Source organism: Megalobrama amblycephala, linkage group LG16 (assembly GCF_018812025.1).
Source record: "Megalobrama amblycephala isolate DHTTF-2021 linkage group LG16, ASM1881202v1, whole genome shotgun sequence".
Taxonomy (NCBI): domain Eukaryota; kingdom Metazoa; phylum Chordata; class Actinopteri; order Cypriniformes; family Xenocyprididae; genus Megalobrama; species Megalobrama amblycephala.
In genome coordinates this window covers 24,489,904-24,517,270 of record NC_063059.1, presented here as the reverse complement: position 1 = coordinate 24,517,270, position 27,367 = coordinate 24,489,904, and the positions used below count along the sequence as shown (strand labels likewise).

The window sequence follows — 27,367 nt, the reverse complement described above, 5'->3', positions numbered from 1 at the left end:
GAACCATATTTCCCTTGAACATAGACAACGGTAAAGAAGCATCACGTCAGCACAGGAAATAAAACGTCTGTTTACTGTCCACAATGATGGAGGATGAAGAATTAGAGTTTGTGGAAGATTTGGAGGCGATTTTACACCTTACTCCAGAAGTGCAGCTGGCCATTGAGCAGGTAACAGATTAAATGGGGCTGAGTCTGTTTTTATTGTTGTGTCAGAGAGTGCATCTTCTCATGAGATGCTAATAATGTTAGCCAGTTTGATACATCTCCATTAAAGCTCACCGTTTTGGTCATGTTTGTTTTATTTACCATTTTACTTTTTGTTTACGTGGATAAACCCGAATTGTCAAACCCGAATTTATTTTTAAAACGACGGACCAGCAAATGCAAATGTGTCATTGCTAGCTTGCTATTTGATGGCAGGTGTCAAGACAGGAAAAAAGAGACTGACATATCCAAGGGAGTCCGTTAAATAAATAACTTAAATTGTACTGCAGTTTCTATCTAATTATATTTTAATGATCTCTCAGGGATCGTAAATTGTACTAGTAGTAGTGTCAGTCTATGTTCTGAAACATATTATAAAATGCTGCTGAGAAAATGTTTATACTGATGGTCCATGGGCTTGCTGATAATCTGGAAAGATTGAAAACCTTTGAAAATAGACAATAAAAACTAACATAGTTATATGTTTTTGTTGTCTATTTCAAAGGTTTTTAATCTCTTTTACATTATTTTATTCCATTATTCTTCAGTCAAGTAAAAGAGTTGGACATTTTGCCGTAAATATATTTATATAGATAAATTGACTCCATTGATCCACAGATTCATCCTAAAACATTAGAAGTACTAAAAAATGCATTAGTTAATTAACAGGTCTGTCTGATGGCAGTGGGCAAAAAAGGTCCTGACTGAGTAACGTTTACCAAAAAGACCTGGACTAAAGAAGCATCATTGGAGAGGAATGAACAGACTGCAGTGTAGAAAAGCTTGTTGTTCACTTCAGAATCACAGAACATCTTTAGCAACCTTGTGGGACTCATATGTTATCTGTTCAATTTTTAGGTTTTCCCCAGCCAAGACCCTTTGGATCGAGCTGACTTCAATGCTGTTGAATACATTAATACCTTGTTTCCAACAGAGCAGGTGAGTCTGAATTAGAATAATGGTCAACATGATTAATGTACCTTCATTCTGAAGCTGTAAGCTGTAGTTCTGAGCATTATACACTATTGGCATTGATAATACAGGTAATTAATGAATCAAATTTAATGCCTGTATTTCTGTTAAGGTTACCCATATTGAGGCCAGTGACCAATAATACTACTAATATATATGTTGTTTTTTTTTTTTTTTTACACTGCAGCCTATTGAATGTTCATATTCTTGGCCACTAGAGAGCGCTACTCTCTCTGAACTTGAAGAAGTGACTAATAAGATGTTGATTATTAAAAGATAAATGAAATGTTTGTGTACTTATTTTGTTTTCTTTTCCAAATCATTTTGTAGTCATTGGCGAACATAGACGAAGTGGTGAATAACATACGGCTTAAAATCAGGTGGGTTTTCAATATTTAGACCCTGGTCTGCATTTATATATGGAGGTTATTGAATCGTATTAAATTAATATTGTATGTAATTCTTTTAATCAGACGGTTGGATGACAACATCAGGACAGTGGTGAGGGGACAGACTAATGTGGGGCAAGATGGCAGACAGGTGAGTGTTTTGGTTCCACATGCATAATGTCAGATCAATGTTCTGTTGTAAAGTTTGTGAACTAAACGAGTGGTTATAACCTTGAATAATTTACAATGAAAATAGTAAATACAAAGCTTTCTCCCCTTCATTCCTCCATAATTTTCTGAGTTTTAAGGATATAGGAGATAAATGGCAGATAAATAGCATTAAAGCAATGATCTGGGTTCATCAACATTATGCCACATGGTGTTCCAGGCTGTAAGAGTAATTTTTTTTTTTACATTCTTCTGTTGAACACAAATATTTTGAAGAATGTTTCAACTGTTTTTGTCCACAAAATGAAGGTCAGTGGTGCCAAAAAACAACATTGGACCCCATTGACTTTCATTGTGTGGATAAAAAGGCATTTTTAACATTTTTAAAAAATATCTGTGTATTCCACAGAAGAAAGTCTTAGAGGTTTAGAACAACATGAGAATGAGAAAGTAGAGTCTTGATGTTTGGGTGAACTATATAAGTGTTTTTGTACTCTAATCAAATCATTGTAGTGGTTAAAGCAGGTTTTTGTATGTTATTCTGAGATAAACCTGTCTTTTGCATCTCTTCCATCTCACATCTCTGCAAGTGACTGAGGCTCTTCAGAGTCCCAGATGCTGTGTCTTCCAGGAAAGGCAGGCAAACTTTACCCTGAATTTCCCTGTTCTCAGCAGCAATTCCATTCCACATTGTGGTTTAGTGTCCTACTATTTCTTGGACCAGGCTGAAAATGTTGATTCAACACAGATCCGTTCTTAATCAGAACAGCAGGCTGAGGTGAAATGCGATTGGGGTGTAGAAGGGCAGCAGAGATGAGACCTGTGAGTGGGGTCAGCTGGGCCTGAATTACCCAGCATGCACTGCTTTTGGAAAACGGTTGTGTCTGAATGCGGGGCCACGAGTCTCACGGCCCGTAACCTTCTGAGTTGTTTCCACATGGCAGAGGAAAAATCCTTTCAGCAGATGGAACGGCGGGGAAGTGTGGATTACACATCCCAGCTCGAGGCTGGGAGTGATGGTGGAGACAGAGGGAGAGGACTGGAAAGACCCACCGAAGCTTTTTTCTGTTTAGTCTGTGCAGTATTTATCAGCGAGATGGAGACATCCGTGTCTGGAACAGGATCCCAGGGGTCTGCTTGATGACATTTCTAGCTGTGTGGAGGAGGTGGACGGATGTGTTTGTCTTAACTGAGTATTTTCACGTTCTCCCCTGTGGTACAGAAAATGCTAAAGTTAGAATTGAGCATTGGGCAACTTATTTGTGACTGAGTCAGGGCTCTTTGAAGTTTGGATGAAGCTGAGGGCTTAATAAATAGTATTTGAGGCAGTCACGGATGGTTCACCCTGTTTAAAGACCCAGACTACTCTCTGGTTTTGTTATCGTCTGCCTGTCAGTGTTGTTTTAGTATAATTGAGATCCTGTTTATGGTTTTTGTTACTATTCTGAAGTAGCTTTCATTTTTATATAATTTTTCATTTCTTTTTAGTATTTATTTTTTTTGTGTGTGTGTTTTTGTCATTTATTTTATTTTTTAAATATGAACATATATTTTTTTATTAATTTTATTTCAGTTTTAGTAATTTAAGTACATCAAGTCAAACTAAATGAAAATGTGAAATGTTTTCTTGGGAATTAGCTGAAATAAATGACTTTTTTTTTTTTATTGTTTTAGTGAACTATAATAACTTTTTCAATTTTTTTTGTTTTGTTATCAGAACAACGGAGTGAGGAAAGTACTATTCTAGACTATTGTTAACTGACAACAACCTATTCGGAAATATTTTCTGAAATGGAAAAGCAGTTGACAATGTGGGGAAACTTGTTAGATTTGTGATATCATTCATAAAGGAAAGTCAAGAGTGGGCCAAAGCATTTGGTGTGAATTATTTTAGGAGTCCCTCACTTTGCCTTCTCCTTTGTCTCACGCAGGGTTTGTGCTAATATACATTATTTTCCTCAGTGCTGCAGAAAGTTCCATATAAAAAGTTTGCCATGTTGTTGTTCCCAGATGGAGCATTCAGATGAGAGGTTTATAGCTGTCAGGGAGCCAGTTGGGATCAGGATGTCTCATGTAGTTTTTGGCATCTGGAGCTGCTTATTAGGAATGCCAAGAAGGAGCCTCCCCAAGAATGTAGTATAAATATTTAATCTAAACACAGGATGGAAAGTTTGCTGCATGTGTGGTTTTCTATCAGTCGTTAGAGACCGATCCCTGTCTGTCCCTTTGGAGTTGTTTTAGTCATCTGGGGCATTGTTGACAGGTTTTATCGAATTAATGCCTAGGTTTTAACCCTTTTTTGCTTTCTTTTCATGTAGGGTATTTAAGTATGTTGAAATTACCCAAAGAACATTTATTAGTTTAAGTATTTGTTGAAATTGAGCCACTATACATTTTCCTGACGTCATAATACTGTCATGTCAACAATTTAATTCTGCTAAATAGCTTTACAGAATTGAATACATGGAATACAGGACACATGGACTTTTATATGATTGTCTAATATAATCAGATTTTTACTGACACTTAAATACATTTTTACTTTTGTTAAAAACTCTATTACAATAAGACAATGAAAATGGATAATCCAAAATAATATAAATAAGGAGCATGATAACTGTAACAGGAGAGCTATACAACCGTTCAATAGTTGGGGTTTGGTAAGATTTTTTGACAAAAAAATGTTAGAAATTAATAATAAAAATGTCTCTTAGGTTCACAAAGGCTGCAGTGTTTGATTGCAAATATAGTATTTTTTTAATTACAATTTAAATTTAAAGTAGTTTTCTGTTTTAATATAATTTAAAATGTCATTTATTCCTGTGATGGCAAAGCATCATTTCTCCAGTCTTCAGTGTCACATGATCCTTCAGAAATCATTATGATATGCTGATTTGGTGCTCAAGAAACATTTATCAATGCTGAAAACATTTGCTCTGCTTCATATTTTTGTGGAAACAGAGATGCATTTTTTTCAAGATTCTTTAATAAATTATATATATATATGTATATATATATATAATATATATATATGTATGTATGTATATTTATTTAGTAGAAATGATCAAGTGACAGTAAGACATTTACCGATTAATGCACCTTGCTAAATAAAAGTATAAATTAAAAAAAATCTTACTGACCCCAGACTTTTGAACTGTAGTGTAAACCCATTCCACTGTTGCATAATGTTGCTTTTAGGCAATATTTAAGCAATTCCTCATAACATAAATTTTTTTTTCTATATCTCCAAATGTTTATATGAAAGTTACTCACTAACAAATGTGAATCATAGTTTGATGGGTGAAATTTGAGGGCAAATCTGCAAAACAAAAATGTGCATCGTCCACATAGTCCACCAAGGCAAGAAAAAGATATTAAAATGACCATAGTCATTCGAAATAGCCATTTTATTGCCACCCAACATGCTTAATATCCTGCAGAACAAAGAAAATTGTAGCCCTAATATAATGATACAGCCATAAAAGGGGACAACCAGGCAGTTTAATTCATAATGCGTTCAGCCTTTTAGAAAATAATTACATGCAGGATAATCAGTAGGATAATCATCATTAGTGCATGTGTGGAATGCTGTATATGATTGACGACATAATCACAGAGGAAATAACCACACTGTTTCATTCCTGCCTGTCAGCAGCTGTTAAGCTGTCTTAATGATCAACATTTTCCTTCTCAGTGCTTCTACATATTCTTTAGTCGAGTCACAACACTACAGGGAAATGTAGCAGGCATCCCAGCATCCATGTCGTCCTATAGTCTGTGGCCTGCCTAAACCATCTGGGTGGGGGGGGGGACATCCTGAAACTGCAAATAGAGTCCACATGCGTAGCAGCTGCTCTCCTTCCTGCCAGATCCAAATAAACCTCTCTTTTTCTCTTTCTTCTGATCAGCAGTATGAGAAGGAGATACAGAGACAGCAAGCAGTCCATCTTTCTAACCTCAGTAAATCGACTCTGGATGGCTTCTTCTCATGCACCACTGCTATGTGGCCCCTTTAAACTAGATGCATCCCAGTTAACACCTGGCCTCTAGTTGTGCTTTTTGTTCAGAGCCGTAAAAAGTCTTGGCATGAACTCGCAATACTGCAATTTGAAGAATTCTTTCTTAGAAAGGAGGATGCATTGCTGTTAACACAGTGTGGCTCAAAGCATCTCTGTGTTTTTGAGGAGGCTTGTAAAAGTGGTAAATTCCAGGGGGCAGCTGGTGCCGGCTGTTAGCATTCCATTTGCCTGTGAAGAAGCAAGGCAAAAGAGACGGCCAAACTCTCTCCGCTCTCAGCCCAGGCACGTCTCTCTAAGTACATTGGCAGCAGCCAGTATTCCCACTCATCCAGTGCTGCAGCTGCTCTCAAAGGAAGTAGTAATTATGCATTGTCAGAATCCAAACACTGCCAGTGTGGCTGCAGTGGGAAGTGCGCCACTTGCCGTGACTCCGCATTCAAGTGGCCAGGAAGGTCCGATCCCTTTTAGGGCCAAGCCGGGAGCCTTGTGATGTGGTGGCATCAGGTGGGGCAACGTGTGGAAGGGCCAAAACTGCAGCTGCTGCAGTCTTCGCCTTCAAGAATGTCAAGTTAAAACTGGTTTCATCAGGCCGTGTGGTTTGTTCCCCACCCTGTTGAAGCACAGAAATCTTCCCGCTAAAAATAATATAGTGGCTGGAGGGTCAGAAGGGCAGGCAGGAAGCAAGTTCATTAAAATGTCATTCAGCCTGTATTTTCACATTAAATATGAGTTCATTATTAATTGCTTTTGATGTGGTGGTAAGATTTAGATTGAGTGTCTGTTTTTCAAATCGCCTAGTTTGAAAGCGATGAAACCAGCCCAACACAAACTGAACTCAAGCCAGTGAACTTCGGGTTGCTGTTTCACAGAAAACATCGAACTGACAGCGAGCTGTAAGAAAATGCTACCGCGGTGCTGTTTGGGTCATCTTAGATCTTTTGTCTCCTCTTCCAGGCGTTGGAGGAGGCCCAGAAAGCCATCCAGCAACTCTTTGGCAAAATCAAAGACATCAAAGACAAAGCGGAGAAATCGGAGCAAATGGTGAGTAAAAATAAGCCCTCTAGACAGGAACCTAGTCATTTAAGGCCTGAAAGTCAACCCAGAGTAAATAGCCATTCACCACCCACCCACCCCAAAAGGCTGGGTAACCGAGGCACAAGAAACTGTGACATCCTGTGGTTTTGTCCACATCTCTTTTTGAGCCCAGGGTAATGCACTGGCCATCTGTGAATGTCATGCAGTGTAGAACAGAGGAAGGGCAAGGGGAGGAAGGCAGGAGAACAATAGAAAAGCTCAGTCCCCGTGTCCTCGATATGTTAAAGCAATATAAAGAAGGATGCATGAAATATTGGTACCGTATAGGTTATTAGCCAATGTTTTTAGTATTGAATAAGTAGTCATTAGTATTGAATCAATAGTAATTGAATTGTGCATGTTCACTTTGTCTATTTTTGCAATTGCATTACCTTTGCCATAATTTAATGCTCACACACTCAACACTAATTATGTAATAACACTTTTAAATATAATCATCAGCAAATCTCAAAATGAATATCTGTTTTCACACTGTACATTATATTGCTGTGATGCCTAAATTCACCTGAAACATTTAAAATTATTGATTTTTAGTTTTTTGTGATTAATATTTATTTAATCAGTTTTGACAAAGTTGTATAAAAAATTGTAATATTAGCAATACAATTTTTGGTAAATTTATAATATAGTGTAATATAATGATATAATACCACTCAAAAGTTTGAGGTCAGTATGATTTTTTTTTTTTTTTTTTAATTTAATTTAAAAAAAAAATTAATAAATGTTTTTAAGCAAGGATGTGTTAAATTGATCAAAACTGAGAGTAAAAATATTTTATAATGTTAAAAAATATTTCTGTTTCAAATAAACTCTGTTCTTTTGACCTTTCTATTCATCATGTGATGATGATGATAAATGTTTTTTGAGCACCAAATCAGCGTCATAGAATAAAATAAAATAAAATAAAATAGGCCTAGTTATTGTTTTAGTTGTTTTTGATCCATGTAAGCATAATAAATAAGGTTATGAATCCAAAAACTACTAGCTTAACTCGTATACATTTTTAAATATTGTTACAGACAGTCCGTAATAAAATAAGAACAAATTACATATATACAAATGAAATGCACAGTTCTTTTCAGGTTTTTCATGTAGGTCTAAACTAGATTAGTAATCAAATGTAAAATATCACTGGAATATTAGGCTGCTGTCACGAATCCAAAATACTATTACACATGCCATCTTATCTCACGTTTATGTTCACTTAAGACATAACCGACTATGTTATGATACTTGACAAGACAGGCAATTTGACATAATTTTTATGAATATATCCGTGCATGCTCAAAAGTATTCGCTCGCTGTGAGATGCAGCGTTGTACCAAATTGAAAGACGCGGGTACTTTGGTGTTTACGTGTTCTTAAATATTTAAATGGCAAGGCTTATAAATGTGCAAATTATCAACTTCCGTGAAGATGCAGCAGTGGCCTGATCGGGCAAGTGACAGTTCCATCAACTGGCCCAAGGGCGATCAGGCAGTCCTTATTGTCAAGCCCTGAATGTAATATAATAAATACAATTAAAATATTATAAATACAGTATAACATAATCTTTATCTGCCAGAATTGAAATATCAGTGCATGCCTAATGTATCTAAAAAAAAAAAAAAAAACTTGCTTCAGGTGAAAGAAATCACATGGGACATCAAGCAGTTGGACCATGCAAAGCGTCACCTGACGACTTCTATAACGACCCTCAATCACCTGCACATGCTGGCTGGTGGTGTGGACTCTCTTGAGTATGTTTATTCAATATACATTTTCCCAAGATCGGTATGTTTGGCCAGTCATAGTAGTGTGCTAAAAGCTTGTCTCATCGTACCTTTGCAGAGCTATGACTCGAAAGAGGCAGTATGGGGAGGTGGCCAATCTCCTTCAGGGTGTAGTCAACGTACTTGAGCACTTCCAGAAGTACATGGGCATCCCCCAGATACGCCAGCTCTCAGAAAGGTAAGGACACAAGCACAAGACTCACTCGCACTGTTTATTTGACTAAATCATGGGGCTGAGAGTCTGAAGATCCTGTTTATGTTTACTGAAGATGCAGCACAGGAAGGAAATCTGCTTCACTCACAGTGTCTCATTATTTACTTTTTTCCCCCCCTCACTCTGGCCTTTTCCCCAAGCGGAAAGCAGCTCTTTGTTTCAGGCCTTTCCCAGTGGAAGAGATTTCTCTGGTATGGGTGGTGCAGTCCACGTCCCCTGCTGGCTCGGAGACTGGGCCTTTTGTTAGGAAAGAAACAGGGCTCCGGTCTCTATGATTCTGCGCTTCCCATTGCTTGTTTATGTTGGATGCTCTGATGAAGCTGTTGTTTCATAAGCAGATGGCAAGGAAGGGTGTGTTTGATGTTGAAATCGATTCCCCTGATTGTTCCGGGTTCTGAATGTTTCTTTGGAAAAGCATGTATCCGCGGTTCCTTTTCAGTGCCATTCGGATCCTGAGACCTTTCACGTGGACCTCATATGTTAAATGCCGTCCTTGAGTGATGGCGAGAGTTTGTTTGGTTGAGAGTGCATTTGTACATCAAGCGAATCCAGTGTTTTGTTAAAACAGCATTTAAGTGTGCCAAAGTACATCAGCGCTTTCTGACCGCTGCATGACTCATTTTTTTCTCGTCCGTTTCTTTTGTGGTGTAGAAAGAGATTATATTTGATGAGGGTGGGGATTGTGCCTAAGAATTTACAGTGTAAATAATATTAGCCCCCCTTTGGTGATCAGATTGGCTGATTTTAGTGATGTTGTTTTGAACTACACAAGCTTAAAGGTGCCCTCGAATGAAAAATTGAATTTGTCTTGGCATAGTTGAATAACAAGAGTTCAGTACATGGAAAAGACATACATTGAGTTTCAAACCCCATTGTTTCCTCCTTCTTATATAAATCTAATTTGTTTAAAAGACCTCAGAAGAACAGGCGAATCTCAACATATCTTACGTAACAGTCGGGGTGTACGCCCCAATATTTGCATATATGCCAGCCCATGTTCAAGCATTAGACAAGGAAAGGCAGTATTAACGTCTGGATCTGTGCACAGACAAGGTAAGCAAGCAAGAACAACAGCGAAAAATGGCAGATGGAGCAATAATAACTGACATGATCCATGATAACATGATATTTTTAGTGATATTTGTAAACTGTCTTTCTAAATGTTTCGTTAGCATGTTGCTAATGTACTGTTAAATGAGGTTAAAGTTACCATCGTTTATTACTGTATTCACGGAGACAAGAGAGCCGTCGCTATTTTCATTTTTAAACACTTGCAGTCTGTATAATTCATAAACACAACTTCATTCTTTATAAATCTCTCCAACAGTGTGTAATGTTAGCTTTAGCCACAGAGCATAGCCTCAAACTCATAGAGAATCAAATATAAACATCAAAATAAATACTTTACTCACATAATTCGAAGCATGCATACAGCATGCATGACGAGGCCATTTGAGGGTTATATTAGCTGTGTGAACTTTGTAAATGCGCTGTAATATAGTCGAGAGCTCGTGAGGCAGGGGGCACACGATTTAAAGGGGCGGCGACTGAAAAAATCAGTGTATAGTTAATGATGCCCCAAAATAGGCAGTTAAAAAAATTTATTTAAAAAATCTATGGGGTATTTTGAGCTTAAACTTCACAGACACATTCAGGAGACACCTTAGACTTATATTACATCTTGTGAAAAAGCATTCTTGGGCACCTTTAACACATATTATGAGGACAGAAAAGTCTTGAGAAAATTCTTGTGATGTCTAATTGGATATTTGCGATGCTTAATATTAGTTCAAGCCAAATATGGAGAAACTGAGATGCTTTCATTCTGAGTCCGACTGTCCCTAAATGGAGATGTCTGGCTGGAAGGTGTGGCAGGGATGTTTCAGAGATCAGGGGCGGCAGCTGAGGGATGTGCTGTGGTTCAGACAGTGTGGAGGTCTTAATGGAGCTGGTGAGAGAGCAAATTGGCAGCCATGTGCCACGTTGTAGACTGTCTGACTGGCAAGTGCATGTGTCTCCATCTCTCTCTTTCACTCTCTCTCTCTTTCCCTCTCTCTCTCTTTCCCTCTCTCCCTCTGAGTATCTTGTTGTTTATTTTGGAAGACACTTGTGCAGAGTCTGCTTGTGCCAGCAACTGATCCAGAAATGAAAAGAGCATCTTCGAATCATCAAATTGTGGTTCATCCAGACCCTTTTGATGTAATTAGGCTTACGTTACACTGTCTCTGAGATTTTTGGTCCAAAGTACAGTTTGGCCTTATTGGTTAATAGAATTTAAATTTACATCTGTAACTGTTTTCATACAAGTAGCTGATATTTTTGTCTCGGTTTCATTTGTTTTCCCATTGCCAGTAGTTCTAAGTGATGCCATTATTTAGGGAGGGATTTAGGTACTAGCTATTCACAATAGAGATTAGCACATATGAATAGCACAATGACTAGGGATGTCAAGGGTTACAAAATTCAATTAAAAAAATGTAATGATGTAGGCCTACAGTATTGGTAGAATTTGTGTAAGGGAAAGCTTTGTAGCGATGCAGCTACACAAGGTCAAATGAACTTCTTGGTTAAAATGCCTGTCTTGGTAAACAGGTAAACAGTGGGTTTGTGAATGTAAACAGGCACAACTAATTTTTTTTTTTTTTTTTTTTTTTCTGAAAATAGGGGATCTGTGCATTAGGCTTTACAGTGTAAATGTAGTAGACGTGCCTTTGTGATTTAATATTTATCAAAATATATTTACAACAAAGGGAGACAGCTGCTCTTAATTTATTCCACACATTACTCTTAATTTTCATTTCTCAATTTTGTTTTTAATGATTGTTTACTTAGAAAAAACATACTTAAAAGGGTCATGACATGAAATCAAATTTGCCTGGATTTGCCTTTTGACATATGAGGTCTTTGTACTACTGGAACTGCAAGTTTCTTAGCTTAAAACATCCTCCACATTATAAACAAAGATTTTATTTAAAGGTAGGGTAGGCAATGTTTTTCAGAAACCCCTTTTTATAATAAATACTGATCAATAATAAAGGTGGCCTAAATCTAAAAAAAAAATATTTACATATCTTCTGTGGAAGTCTCAGGACCAAACTGTGTTCGTCCAATCACTGCATTCGGTTCGAATGCAAATATAGGATGTCCTACCTAGAACCCAGATAGAACCCATTATAATCACTGATGCTTTCTAAACAGATGTATACAGATGCACGTTCAGTTTCTGACACACTCCACGCGCTTGAGTCTGTCGACCACATGACAAATGGAAGAGTGAAAGAGTGTCCGCTTTAACGCGTCCAGTTTAAACAGAATCAAATAAAAATAAATATGTATGTTTGGAGCATTTTGTTTTGTAAACGAGGGACAGCGTAATGGAGAGTTCGCAAAGAAACATTTGTTGAAAGATGAAGCAGCCAACTTTATTGGATCTGACAGCAGCTGCATCACAAACCGCAAGTATGTGATTTCATAATGCTTTGTCTGTAAATTACGGTTTTGTATGGATAATGTTTTCAAAACACTTACTCGTGCGCAATAACTAGTGGGTGTTGATACTGTTTCCCATGCATGACGACATTAGCAAATCATAACATTGGCCCTTTACTGTTAAAAGAGCTGCCCCTTAAAAATTGATTATTTCAAACAGAGGATCAGAATGAAGGTTGAAAATAATAGTTTTTTTGTTTATATATTTGTTTGTGCATTATGTAAGTGTACTTCAAGGAACAAATAAAAAAAACTCCATGTCATATCCCCTTTAAATTCCATTGTTTTCATGTAATTTGCTAATTTTTAATTAATTAGTGTGTTCAGTGGTAAAAATTTGATGAGACTAGATTCTAACATTTGGTGTCTTAACTTTATTGCTTTGATAATCTCACTAGACACCAGGGAACCCTGAGACTTCCAGGTGTCTTGTAAACACTAACCCATTTGTTTTGCCCCTCAGAGTTAAAGCCGCACAGAGTGAGCTTGGTACACAGATACTGGCTGACTTCGAGGAGACCTTTCCTGCTCAGGGTTCAAAGGTACAGATATAGCGTTCTGATGAAAAGATTACAAATAATCAACTCTTAGTAGTAATGCATAGCTATATTCCTCTGACATATAAAAACATTTAGTTTGTTATTTACAGAAATCTGGAGGTCCTAGCATTGTTCTCAGAGATGCCTGCCTGGTGGCCAATGTCCTAGATCCTCGGATTAAGCAGGAGATCATTAAAAAGTTCATCAGGCAGCACCTGTCAGAATACTTAGTTCTCTTCCAAGAGAACCAGGATGTGAGTGTGTCCTTGTGCATGCTGTACATGCTGAAATTGTGCTATACCATCTCTATTATGGTTCGTTCTGCTGTTTGTCCTGATTACAGGTGGCGTGGCTTGACAAAATAGACCGGCGCTATGCATGGATCAAGCGTCAGCTCGTGGACTATGAAGAGAAGTATGGACGAATGTTCCCTGAGGAGTGGTGCATGACCGAGCGCATCGCTGTAGAGTTCTGTCATATCACCAGGTACCAACTGAACACCTCACACTAACTCTGCATTCACATAATGTTGGTTCTTCATAAGTTCATTCATGTCATGTCAAACTTCCATCCACGTTTTTATGGAGATATTGGGATGTAGAATGTTGGATTTAAATTAAATTTCCATAATACCATTAAAAACGTTTTACTCACTTGAGGTGGATGATTTTATTTTTCGCCAAGACATTCACATAAACTACGATGGAAACACTTTTACTGAAAAAAAATCCTAAATGCACATCAAAAAAGTCATGTGCATATGCAGAAATTTACCATTTCTAGTTCCAGAAGTGAGATTTTCGCTCTCAGAAGTGAAGTTTTCTGCCTTTCGCTCTCATGGGATGAAAACGCTGCTTTATTTTTCACGCAAGATAAATTCATAACTTGGATGGAAGAATAACTGTAGTTGAGTGTCTAATTATAAGTAAAAATTCTATGAAAGCTTTAGTTTCTCAAACTACTAAAGATATCCAAAACATCTGTATAGAAGATAGTTACACAACCATTCAAAAGTTTGGGGGCAGTACGCATTTATAGTGATTATGTATTTTGCTGTCTTCAGTAACAAAGCCAGACATGGATACCTTTCGTCATAATGAGTGTTGCCATAGAAACTAATAATTTTTAGTCTGAAGAGTCTGAGTAGAATTGTAATTAAGGTAATTCCGACATGATATCAGCACAGCATAAATCCTCATTATCTCCATTACCCCATAGAGAAAATATACCTGGGGAATTACATGTGCATTTAGTGGTTCGCTTAGAAGACTAGACATTAGACAGCACACAACTATGGCATGAATTAGCAAAAGACATAATTGTGCACAGAATGACATGAATGATTAGATGGAGAGGAAATACATGTCTGGGATTTCAGTAGTGGTACTGACAAAGTCTAAAGTAGGCTATGTGTGCGTATGTGTGCTGTCTAAAGTCAAATTCCTCTCAAGAGAGTCATTCCAAAACCCTCAATGCCTGGAAAGAACGTTTGAGGTCCACTGAAATCTGATCTAATATATTTCTCTTTTTTTTGACAAAACTTTATGTAAGAATGGATACACCACACCACCATTTTCTCCATATGTAGGGTCTCAGAAAGGTTCTTTTTCAAGCTGACTGCAACTGGATCCTTTCTACTGAATACAACACTGATCCACTGTGGTTTCTTTTAACAGCCAAACCAGGCATCTGCACAAGCTGGCCTATAAAAGCACTGACCTGAAGCCTTAGTCCTTTTTGGCATGTTAGGTTTTGCTCACAACCCTGTGTCTATGTCTGTGTTTCATTTGCTCATCAGAACCGAGCTAGCCAAGCTGATGCGAACCCGTGCCAGGGAGATCGAGGTCAAGCTTTTGCTCTTCGCTATTCAGAGGACCACCAATTTCGAGGGACTGCTGGCTAAGCGCTTCTCAGGCTGCACTTTGAACGACGGGCCCGGGGTGAGGCCATCCCACGCTTGCACTTTGTTTTGGACCATGCCTGTTTGTGGGCGAGCAAAAAAAAAAAAGTTTTACTGAGACATGAACATGCTGGTAATCTTGCTGTTGTGTGATGTTTTTTCTCCTTTGCTCTCTCAGCAGAAAAAAACTGAGACGCCTCTAGAACCAACAAACCCCTTTCTGGAAGACGAGTCAGGAGAGGACAACATATCAGAAAAGGATGAAGATTTGGATAGAGTGAGGCTGCTTATCTTTATTTGCTCTCCATCATGCAGCAATGACCCCATTTGCACCATATTATCCAGACTCCACCCATCTTCTGATAGAAATTGATACCACATTTGGTACCATTCCAACATGCAATTTACATTTCTTTCTAATGTAGTTTGATTTGACTTACATCTGAACTCTATCCTGGATCAGGCACATATTTTCTGTAATTGACTCGTTATGAAAACATTCAAGGCGCTGTGTGTTTAGAAGTCTTTATTTGCTCTGTATTTATCAAACTTTAATATAACAGCTTGACTTTGGCTCAGAGCCTATATTTATTGCACAGTTATTTCCTTTTATCTTCAAATTGGCAATGATGTTCTCAGTTTTAGGTGTTGTAAGAACATTTCTGATGATTTGGGTTCCTCGTTAGTTCACCGTTATCACTGTGGCGTTTTTGCAACAGTTTCCTTCCACCTTCCAGTCACACTGTAGCACAAGCCAGGGTTATTGTAGAACTAAAATAAAAAATTTAAATACAAATTAAAAACTAATATAAATATATTTAAATAAATAAAACTAATAAAAAAGGGGGGGAAAATGACTAAAACTATCTTTAGATTAAAGTGAAAACAGAAAATACAAAAATAAAATCTAAATCAAGATATTAACAAAAACTATAATACTATATCATTGATAATAAATTAACACTGGCACATGTAAAGGAATCTCTTAAGACATTTCTGATCAAGTAATGTTTTGCTGTTCACAGCCAAAGAAGCCCAAGGCTCCAGACAACCCCTTCCACGGCATTGTGTCCAAGTGCTTCGAGCCTCATCTCTACGTTTACATCGAGTCGCAGGATAAGTGAGTGAAATGTGCTGGAACATTGTTGTGCACAATCATTTCAGACAAGTCAAAAGGAAGTAGCCCATTCATTTGGTTTGTAATCGTTTCTTTCTTGTACACCCCTTTTCAGTAGTTCTCTTGTGTGACTCTCTCCGCCTCAACACGAGGCAAAAATAGTCCCCATTAGCTGGTAACCACAGATGCTGCAGACAACCTGAAAACTGCAGCTGATTTTGTTTCTTTAGTAGTCTGTTTTCAGTCTTTACCTCTGTTTTTCCCACTTACCCTCTCTCTCGCCCACAGGGCTCCCAAGAAAAGGGCTTCTTGTACAAGCCCTTTTCTGGCCCATGTAACACTCTGCTGGCACTGCCTAAAGCAGAATGACCTTTCTGTTAACAATGGCTTGCATTATACCAGTTCACACTGACCTGTCTGGCATGAGAGTGTCCACATTCTTCTCTTGGGGTCAGCATCTATCCGATTACTCAGTACTGAGAGAGATGGCCTATTTACTGACCTTACAATACATTGCTGTTCAAAGCAAGTTTTTTTTTATTTTTTAATATTTGGTACTTTTTCCAACAAACATCTGATTGGTCACCCCCAACCCCCCAAAAAAGTTCACCTTGAAAATATTTAGTTTTATTTGCTTTGTATTGATATTGAAACTAAGCAGTATTGAAAACATTCAAAAACTTCACCCATTGCGGATTTAGAGTTCTAATTTTGCAATGTTTAAATCCATCCCACAGATTTCTGCACATCTTTGAATAATGTCTGCAGATTTTGTCTTCGTCTTCTGCAATTTATGTCTTTGTTTTCTGTCTTAGAAATCTTGGAGAGCTGATCGACCGGTTTGTTGCTGATTTCCGGGCACAGGGTCCCCCTAAATCAGGTACAGATGAGGGAGGCGCTGTGCTCCCCAGCTGTGCAGATCTCTTCGTATACTACAAGAAGTGTATGGTGCAATGCTCGCAACTGAGCACCGGAGAACCCATGATTGCTCTGTCCACCATCTTCCAGAAATATCTGCGCGAGTATGCCTGGAAGATCCTCTCTGGAAACCTTCCAAAGTGAGTTGAGCCACCTGACTTTTCCTCACATTACTTTTTTTTTTTGTCTTTCTCCCTTGTTATGGTAGAATTTTGATCCTCCCAGTTGCTGGGGCTTTTATTTGGGGTGTTAATGCTGTGGTGATGCTTGAGAGGAGAGCGAGTGGTCGTCTCTGTGTGGTCGCATTTGTAGGGTTTCTCGATGCCGCTCTTCAAAAGAAGAAAAATCCCCACCCGTCGCCTTGTGTGGTTTACCCCGTATTGTCTTTGGGAGTTTCAAAAGGGATCTTTGTTTTGGAGAAGCTGTCTTGTGGTTTCCATGCAGTCTTTCTTGTGTTTCTTTCAGCGGGGAGGGCCGGAGGGTTAAGTTAGGGTTCTTTGGTAACCATGTTTGTGCTGGTTTGCATGCAGGACCAGCACCAATAGTGGTGGTCTGACCATCAGCAGTCTACTGAAGGAGAAAGAGGGAGAAGTGGCCAAGTTCACAATGGAAGAGCTGTGTCTCATTTGCAGCATCCTAAGCACTGCTGAATACTGCCTGGCTACCACACAGCAGGTGACCCAACACACATGCATCAAACAACATATCATAAATGGATGTTTTTTCTTTTCTTTTTTTTTAACTATGCAAATATCCTATATCATGTCCACAGCTGGAGGAGAAGCTTAAGGAAAAGGTGGACAAGTCCCTAATGGAGAGAATAAACTTAAGTGGGGAGATGGACACCTTTAGCACGTAAATACCAGTCACATTGACTTGACCTGCAACACTAAGTAAAAACATATTTGCCCAAGGAAATAAATTACTAGTTGTCAAGTAACGTTCCCATTATTCTCTGTGTTTGGCAGCGTTATTTCAAACAGTATCCAGCTCTTGGTTCAGGACCTGGACGCTGCATGTGATCCAGCCCTTACAGCTATGAGCAAGGTAATGTACATATATTATATATTATTTATTTTTTCTTTTTTTATTTCCATTTATCGAACCAGGCAGTATTGGGTATTTAATTGTGACGCTAATTTCCCCTGTTTTTACCTTGAATGTTATCTAACGCTCATTTAAAATGAATCTTTCATTTATTAACACCGCTGAATGAATCTTTATCAAATCTCAAAATTATCCATTTTTCATATTTTACATTATAATGTATAATGTGATGCAGAAATTACTGGTTGAAATTTAGACAAAATAGTTTATAATTTTTGTTTGTGCTTTTGTCCTTTCTATCTGTTTTTTATATATATATATATATATTTCTACTCAACTTTACTTAATTAATTTCAGTAATTTTAGTACTTCAACTTAAATTATTTCTTTTTTTTTTTTTCTTTCTTTTTTTTTTAGGTTTCTCATCTAATATTTATTTTATTTTATTTCAGCTTTATTTCCATCAAGTTTAAGTTAACAGTAACAACATTGTTTGAGAGTGTCTTTAGGATATTTATACTAGCCTTGAAGTTGATTTTGTCTGTGTTTGTACAGATGCCGTGGCAGAGTGTGGAACATGTGGGAGACCAAAGCCCGTATGTGACCTCTGTAATCATGCACATCAAACAGAATGTGCCCATCATTAGAGACAATCTGGCCTCCACCCGGAAATACTTCACCCAGTTCTGCATTAAGTTCACCAAGTCAGTACCTCAGCCACTCACTAACAGTGTTGGGCACATTACTTTAAAAAAGTAATGTTATAGTTACTAGTTATTTCTCACAAATAGTAACTGAGTTAGTAACTGAGTTACATCATTATAATAGTAACTTATTACCAGGGAAAATAACTATTGCGTTACTTTTTTTTTTTTTTTTTTTCAAATATGTCAAATAACTTGGATGCCCCCAATATTAAATATAAGTCTAAAAATAAATTATGCTTGATCCGACTCGTGACTCATGATCCGCTCTTGCTCATGACATGAATTTTCTCTCTACTGTACTATACGTGTTGGTAGCCATTAAAGAAAATGTAGTTTCATATTTATGTTAAAATATGTTAAATATGTTAAAAAATGTTATGTAAAAAATTTTTTTTAAATTCATCTATTTGATTATGAAAAGTGAACCGCATGAGTAAGATAGAATACATCATAAGATGATCAATATATCGGGAGACATGGAGTGGGTCAGACATGATTTTGACCATAAAGTTCATAAAGTTTTGTTTTGTAGAAAGCCTTTCTTTAAAGTGAATTTCGTTTTGTAACAATTGTATCTTAATTTTAATCAATGTTTCATCAACCAGTTGCCTGGATTTAATAAATAAGAAGCAAATGTAGCAGACGGTATAATCATGACATGGAGGCGCCGGCGCAATCACTTGCACGTGAACTGAAGCGCATCTTATAGGCTAAATGAACCGAAAATCAGCGTATAGGCTGCTTGCTTCACAGACATGAGAAATAGATCTATAGAAAGCTTGAAATGTCTACTTTTAAATGAAATAATTCAAAATGAAAAGAAATAGGCTGCTCTCTGATTATGTAATCCGAATTAATTGTGCAAATTATTTTTGCCTGTTCTTTATAGCAAGTTTACGCGTGTGTTTGAGTATATATTACATAAACACTCATTATTATGGTTTATTCTCTCCAGTATTTAAGAAATTAAATTAATATAAATGTGATTAGTCAACTAATGGCTTAAATGAACAACTACTAGTTGATTAGAAAAAAACTTATTTCACATATTTTCGATCCAGCATGTCACAAAGGGTATGGTTTGAGCTCACGCTCCGTTCACATGTGCTGACACAGACACACACGCAGAGCATCGTACATTATTTTCAGTTTAAAATTATATGTGTAGTCACATACCAATCATCATCAGTTAGCCTATGTGTCCCACCCCAACACACACACCAGAGAAAAAACTTTGCTGGTCCTATGGCTGAGAGAGAGCCTACTCTGATGAAAACCGCTTCAGCGAGCTCAATTATAGTAACGCCGTGTTTTATTGTCCGTAACGGTAATGGCGTTTTAACAGGGGAAACAGTAATTTATTTGATTACTCATTACTGAAAAAAGTAACGCCGTTAGTAATGCCGTTTATTTATTTAATGCCGTTATTCCCATCACTGCTCACTAATCAGTTCAACAAAGGCTCTTTCATAACACAGGGTTTGCTAAACCTCTGCTAACTGTTTTACTTTTTATCCATACGTTTCAGCTCCTTCATTCCAAAGTTCATCAACCACCTGTTCAGGTGTAAGCCAATCAGCATGGTTGGAGCAGAGCAAGTAGGTGGAGATTCAGACACTGGGATGTTTGGCTTTCATGGACCTGACTAAGTTCAAACACATGTTCTTTTTTTCCCCTCCTGAATAGCTACTCCTGGACACACACTCCCTCAAAACTATTCTTCTAGACCTTCCTTCCATTGGCTCTCAGGTGGTCCGTAAAGCCCCGGCCAGCTACACCAAAATAGTGGTTAAAGGAATGACTCGAGCGGAGATGATCCTCAAGGTGGGAACCTTATGTGCATTCACGACCCTTAAACATTTCACTTAGCTTTCACCCGATTCTTTTTTAAATGGGCCTCCCTGGTGAAAAGCTCAATACAGGAAAGTCTTTAATGATCAGCTGCTCATAAATCTCTGTGTGGTGCGGCGCTCGGTTGGAGTTATTTACTAAGCTGTGCACTTCTGATTTAATGAGCTCTCTCTGAGAGACAGGAAGCGCTCACATGCCTTGGCTTTCCTGCCTGCAGCCTTAGCAGTTCAGAGTTTAATATTCCTCACTCATTGATCTCTACTTACATATAGACTTGTAACATACAGTGGGATTCAAACTTTTTTCCCCTTTTACAAATTATGTTACACTGTTGATTTGAAAATGAATTTGACGTGATCAGAATGAACTCATTGGTTGTCCCCATTTTGCTTTAATGACAGCCACATTCCAGCTGCATAAAATCTACAACTAAAGGCCTGTTCACACCAAAATGTTCAGCGTGAAAATTTCTGATTTCTGGATGCGATTTATTTGTATAACCAATGGACCAATGTATAAAAAATGGGCTACATAAAAATTTCACTCTGACAGTAGGTAGGTATCTGACAGTTTTTCTTTTGCTATTCACTAACGATTAGCAAAATATTCTGTTCGTGAGCGCCACCAAGTCGTAGTTTTATGTAACATCAGCATCTCAGGGCACATGACCAAAAGCACAAATCCTATTGGCTGGCCAGTTTTTTTTTTCGCAATGCAATGGAAAAGATATCAAAACACCCCGCTGCAAAAATCTGTTGCATTGACAGATGAACAAGTGTATTAACAGCCATTCATTCAAATTAATTGTTTTATTGGAACAAATTTTCACACTGAACATTTGTCTTGGTGTGAACAGACCTTAAATCTCTTAAATATCTAGTGATTATGTCCCAAAAAGTGGTGGACGAATTTAGTCATTTCTAAAGGTTGGGAGGCATGGTGACTTCTGACCCTTCATGCACCTTAGTTTTTATAAATGGTCCGAGAGGGTTTAGGTGCGAACATTAGGTTGTCAACATAAACTAAGAAGTGCAAGGAAAATCATGTTTTCATGTTATATTATGTATAAACTGATGTTCTGGTTGGGCGTATAAGCTCTGTGTTGTACTATGAAATACAACAGGAGGAAAGGATGGCGTGTTCCTCAGTGAATCTTCCTTGCCCTGTTCTCCAGACCCACCACCTTTTGCCTGACCCTTATCTTCAGCCTCACACATGCTCCACAGGCTTTTATTAGGCTCTCCGGGGCTTTCCTGCTCCTGGTCTTTTAACTGCCTGGAATTCAGCCTTAATCCACCTAATGTTCATACTGGGTTCAGCTCTAATTGTGCAAGATCATGCAAAGAGCTTTTACAAAAGAGGAAAAACATTCACCCAATATATAAGCTTATAGTTCACCCAAAAATGAAAATTGTCATCATTTATTCACTCTTATGTTATTCCAAACCCATAAGACTTTTGTTCATCTTCATTTTCAAAACACAAATGAAGATATTTTCAATAAAATAAAAGAGGCTCACCCATACTTGCTTGACCCACAAGAACAAACTTCATTGGTTGTCACGGAAGCTTAATCATGCTTGAGTGAAACGCGAGAACAAACCACATTGATTCTTGTGTGTCATGCAAGTATGTTTGAGCTTCTGTTCATCATATTTGATGAGTTCTATGTATGTGCATTGATCAATATTTATATTTGAATAAAAGCCTAAGTTAAATCTCTTCAGAAGACTTGGAATAGACCACTTGATTTATTTATTTATTTTATTTTTGAATCATGACATTTTTATTGGAAGTAACTTTCAATGGAGGAACCCAAATCTGTCAGATTTCATTAAAAATACAATCAATTGTGTTTCAAACATTAATGAAAGTCTTGTGGGTTTGAAATTACAATAGTGAGTAATTTTGGATGAACTATCCCTGCAACAGCTGAGTTTCTCTAAATAAGCCTTGATTGATCTTACCACAACATCAGCATCCAGATTAAGTCGTGTTTCCACCACAGGAACTTTCCCCAGGAAATAGGGACTTTGGGGTGGTACTCTGTATGTTTCGACCACAGGGACCAGGGTCTAAATGAAGTTTCGGGATGATAATTTTGCCTCAGAAGTTCCTGCTTGTGAGGTAGTACTTTTTCAAAGTTCAGGAACTTTCGGGGGTGGGACTTGGGCGCTGAACATGCTGATTGGTTGAGTTCACGCTGCCGCAGCATTTTGATTGGTTGACTCTACGCTGCATTTTATTTCCAAAAATGGTTATTGTTCTTTGCTTTGTATGATATCATTGTTCTATATTACCGCCCCCTCCTGGACTGGGAGGAGCAGTCGCTCGCAGTTCTACGTCACCAGACTAATTTGTCTAATCTTATGGTACTTTAGACCACTATTGGAAAAAAGTTCCTGGGACAAATTGTTCCCGTAATTTCGGTGGAAAAGCGGCTATAGACAATACACTGGATAAATATTGACGAACACATGACCAGTGAGTGCCCTTCATTCATTGACATTTGAAGGTCTGTGTAAGAAACCTGGCCTTGATCTTGTCTTGCATACTGTGGGTCCTTAAAGTCTGGTTGGCGTTTAATGATTGGCTTAGTTGGGCCCCAGGTGCCTCTCAGGTAATTACTTCCATCTTCATCAGCATTTTGCTCTGCGGTTCTTGGAAGAGTCATTCATACTTGAGTATGCTCCTTAACATCAAGGGCTCTCCTGCCATTTGCCCAGGCGAATCAGTGGTGGGTATTTTTTGCATTGTGCTTGGTGAAACAATAGCACAATCATTGGCCACCTCAGTCTCGCTTTGTCATTGTTCTTTCTTAATCGTTGATGAATTACATCAGTGAAGTGTGACACCGGTTAAGCGGTTTATGGGTGAAATAGGACCTTCGTTGCTGGTGGCGGCTTGGCTGTCCACATGACGCTCATTACAGTGTAAACGTGGAGAGTAATCTGTTAAAGATGTCTTCACTTTTTCTTTCTTTCCTTGGCTGGGAACAAATTCCTGCCCATCCAAGGGCCCAAACCTCAGAGAGATGTGAAGCTGAAGGAGGTATCACAAGCCAAGCATGCTGCTGCTGCCTGTGAGACGTGGCTGTTTTCCACAGTCTTCTCGTTTTTTTTTTTTTCTTTTTTCGTTTTTTTCTTGCCTGTCTCACCCCTTAACCCCCCCCCCCATTGTGGCTCTTTTTGGAAATGAACGGAAAGGCAGACTTTATCCCCCTCCTCGCGTTTTCTTTCGCGCTCTCTCTATTCTTTTTTTTTTTTTTTTTTCTCATTTACGAGGTAACTACAACAAGCCTTCTCGAGGCTTTTCCTTGGCCTGTCTCCAGGATGGTCGCTAAGTAAATCACTCTGTGGTAAGGAAGGAACGTTTAGAATTCAAGATGATCTGAAGTGTTCCATGTCCCGCTTTGTTCTGACCCTTATCCTGGTGTATCCCTTCAGGTACTGAGAGTAAAAAGTAAAAAGAATAATGGGTATTCTATAAAGGGAAACGTTGCACAGGATACTGATTAAGTATCCCAGTTCTATCTGTCAGCCATGTGTTTTTCTGCCCTGCTACAAACTAAATAGTCACAAGATATCCATTTAAACATTTTTTTTTTCTCCCACTCTTGGAGGGAAAAGAAATAGATTCACAATGCAGGCCTGTACCCCATTTAACCTATTTTTACTGCTCAATTGAGACTCTCTCATTATACCCCACAAAAAATTACCGGTGAGGCTAATTCAGCTTCATTCAAGGATAGAGTAATTATGCTGTTAAAAGTGAGCCTTAAATAGACACTTCAAGTTTTTGTCTTTGTTTAGCGCTTTATCACTATATTATGTTGTCTCCCGCTCCTAGAGTGGGTTTCACGTGTTCAGAGAACCCAGTTGTAGATTAGCTCTTCCTTGTTTCTCTTCCCCTCTCAGGTGGTCATGGCCCCTCATGAGCCGTCCGTGGTCTTTGTGGACAACTACATCAAGCTCCTTGCTGACAGCAACCCTGAGACTTTCCAGAAGATACTAGATATGAAGGTGAGTCGGTTTTATTTGCTTCAGGGAAGTCTTCCTCATATTTCATAAGATCTGACCACTAGTAGAACAGGAGTCCCACATAAAAATCTTACATTTCATACCATTGATTGGTGACAAACATGAAGCAGGGCAAAAACTCACTATGTGATGGAGCCTATAGAATTCAGTTAGAATGCCCCTAAAATTCTAGATATATAATTCGAGTTTTTCTCATATTTATATCATATGATATAGTTAAGCAATATCATAGGAGTAACAAGTGCAAATGTGAAATACACATTTAAAACCCATTAAAGGAATAGTTCACCCAAAATTGAAAATTTGATGTTTATCTGCTTACCCCCAGCGCATCCAAGATGTAGGTGTCTTTGTTTCTTCAGTAGAACACAAATGATGATTTTTAACTGCAACCGCTGCCGTCTGTCAGTGGTATAATGCAAGTCAGCGGGAACTTGGACTATAAGAGTAAATAAAACACGACAGACAAGTCCAAATGAAACCCTGCGGCTCGTGACGACACATTGATGTCCTAAGACACGAAACGATAGGTTTGTGCGAGAAACCGAACAGTATTTATATCATTTTTTACCTCTAAAACACCACTATGTCCAACGGCATTCATCACTCGATTTGTTTGGTCTGATCGCGCTCTGACAGCGGCAGTGATGTCTGCCGTTGTCAGAGCGCGATCAGACCTCACGAGTCGAGTGATGAACACAGTTGGACATAGTGGTGTTTTAGAGGTAAAAAATGATATAAATACTGTTCGGTTTCTCGCACAAACCTATCGTTTCGTGTCTTAGGACATCAATGTGTCGTCACGAGCCGCAGGGTTTCATTTGGATTTGTCTGTCGTGTTTTATTTACTCTTATAGTCCAAGTTCCCGCTGACTTGCATTATACCACTGACAGACGGCAGCGGTTGCAGTTAAAAATCATCATTTGTGTTCTACTGAAGAAACAAAGACACCTACATTTTGGATGCCCTGGGGGTAAGCAGATAATTTTCATTTTTGGGTGAACTATCCCTTTAATTTCATGGCATTGTTTATGCAATTGCAATTGCAGCATAAATGCATTCATGCCACATGAGCTGCAATAAACAGTCTGTAAATATATATAATTCAGATGTGGCTTCTGAAAAAAAAAACATGGCTGTTGTAGCCTAAAAGTTTGCGTAATTCTGTGTTGAATTAAATAAAATATTTATTTCTATAGCTATTTTTGTAATGTCTTTTTGATGCTTTTCTCATTTAACACAATAATGACTTTAAATTAATTTCTCAGCCAAATCTAGTTGATTCTTTAGAAAATAAGTCAAAATAAAAAAATAGAAATCTAGTATCTAGTTATCACAAATTATTGAAAAGTTCTTGGAACAGATTTTTGAAATGTATTTATTATTACTAATCTATATTATCTATAGGGTCTGAAACGGAGTGAGCAGAGCACCATGCTGGAGCTTTTCAGACAGAGGTTGCCTACTCCACCATCAGGACCAGACGGTGGCCCATCATTGTCCTTCAGTGCCCCCACCCCTGAACAAGAATCTTCCCGTATCCGCAAACTGGAAAAGCTCATTAAAAAGAGAATTCAGTAAATTAGCAGGAACTTTATTCCCATCAGTATACTAATGCGAGCACTCTCTCTGCACACCATTGATATTCGGCACGGCCTGACAACATGTGTCCGCTCGAGTTTTATCATGCTTAAAATGGGGTGTAAATAGTACTGCTATGTCTTTTGTATGTATTTATGTTTGTTACAGATCACGGTTTAACTTTGAGGCTTTCATGACTTGCATTACTATAAGCCTTATGATTCAAGTCCTTTCCTGAACCTCAACACATTACTGGCATGAATGAGTCATTTTGCCATTTTCCCCCCGCTTTTTTTGCTCCACTTTACAACACTAATACCCACAGTGTCATTTACTTTGCACATTTCTCTGAAATATGCTTGTACTTAAAGCAAAACAGAGGGCAGTGTGGCCCAAAAAAGAAACCTGCTGCTATTCTGGCACAAAGTCTTCTGCCCTGGGATTTCCAACATCAAAATGATTTAAAGCCAACGTTTTTATAATTGTCCCCTCACTATAAGAGTAAACGGCTGTTTGGAACTTGGCTGTTGCTCTGGGTAAAGGTGCTTGTGGAGAAGAGGAGTGAGATTTCAGGTCTCGGGTACTCCACAACAGAGGAGCTTGGGATTTCCTGTCTCCGCTGAAATGACAAACCAGTTGTTTTGGCTTTTAAAATACTTTCCCAGGTTGGGGTGAACAGAAAGAAACATTCACATTGTAGATGTTTTAACCCTGCAGGAGCTGTAAGGAAGAAATATTTACCACTTGTGTTTTCCCATGCTAGATATATTTTCTCTGCAAACAATAACTGTACTTCATGGGAGATTATTGGAATGCAGAAATATTAGTACGCACACACTGAGGATACATTCTTTTACTTTACGTCATCTGCTGTTCACTTTTGTTAAGAAAGTATTTGTTTTTGTCCATTGTTTGACATAACTTATTTTATAGTCCTTTTAATAAATGATTATATGAGCTCCGGAATCAGTTTACTGTATTTTTGATCATTATTTCATCATGACCCTCTCTTTCATAATTGTTTCTTCTCTGCGTATGGCTTTGTACTTGTTAAAAGACCTCAGCAGCAGTGCATATCAAAGCTAAAATGTGTGCAATGAATGTATGATTTATGTGTAGGATGGGCTATTGTGATGTAGGAGTTTATTGCAATATAATTTGCAATGATCTGTGCTATGATTCATACTGTTGATTGCTTCTAATGAAAACATTCCTGCCTTCTGTGAATATGACAACATCTTTTTAATGTCAACTGCAAATATAAATTCTTGTCAATAAAAATCTGTTGATTGTATTGGCTTTAACAAAACTGTCGACTTTGTCGTTTTATGTATGATGGATG

The 27,367-nt window shown here is 38.0% G+C and overlaps 1 protein-coding gene across 2 annotated transcripts; it reads left to right on the top strand.

The window, feature by feature from the left end:
- vps53 (VPS53 subunit of GARP complex) lies at positions 1–27,334 on the top strand. 2 transcript variants are annotated; one of them, XM_048160430.1, is made up of 22 exons: positions 1–170; positions 1,065–1,145; positions 1,509–1,558; positions 1,652–1,718; positions 6,709–6,795; positions 8,473–8,588; positions 8,680–8,799; positions 12,788–12,866; positions 12,974–13,117; positions 13,207–13,349; positions 14,662–14,803; positions 14,945–15,040; positions 15,789–15,883; positions 16,696–16,938; positions 17,329–17,473; positions 17,571–17,653; positions 17,767–17,845; positions 18,401–18,549; positions 20,081–20,150; positions 20,239–20,376; positions 24,321–24,425; positions 25,852–27,334. In XM_048160430.1, the coding sequence occupies exons 1-22, from the start codon at positions 84–86 to the stop codon at positions 26,023–26,025; spliced, it is 2,493 nt and encodes an 830-aa protein (XP_048016387.1). In that variant the 5' UTR covers positions 1–83; the 3' UTR covers positions 26,026–27,334. The 2 variants fall into 2 exon arrangements, with proteins under 2 accessions (XP_048016387.1, XP_048016386.1); XM_048160429.1 differs by having other exon boundaries at positions 2–170; positions 14,942–15,040.
- The last annotated feature ends 33 nt before the right edge of the window (positions 27,335–27,367 follow it).

Excerpts from the sequence above, each read along its gene's own strand:
- vps53 (XM_048160429.1), top strand. The coding sequence starts at position 84 with ATGATGGAGGATGAAGAATTAGAGTTTGTGGAAGATTTGGAGGCGATT. Across the intron at positions 14,804-14,941 it reads CTTTGAACGACGGGCCCGGG|CAGAAAAAAACTGAGACGCC; the intron begins GTGAGGCCATCC and ends TTGCTCTCTCAG. Across the intron at positions 20,377-24,320 it reads GAGCGGAGATGATCCTCAAG|GTGGTCATGGCCCCTCATGA; the intron begins GTGGGAACCTTA and ends TTCCCCTCTCAG.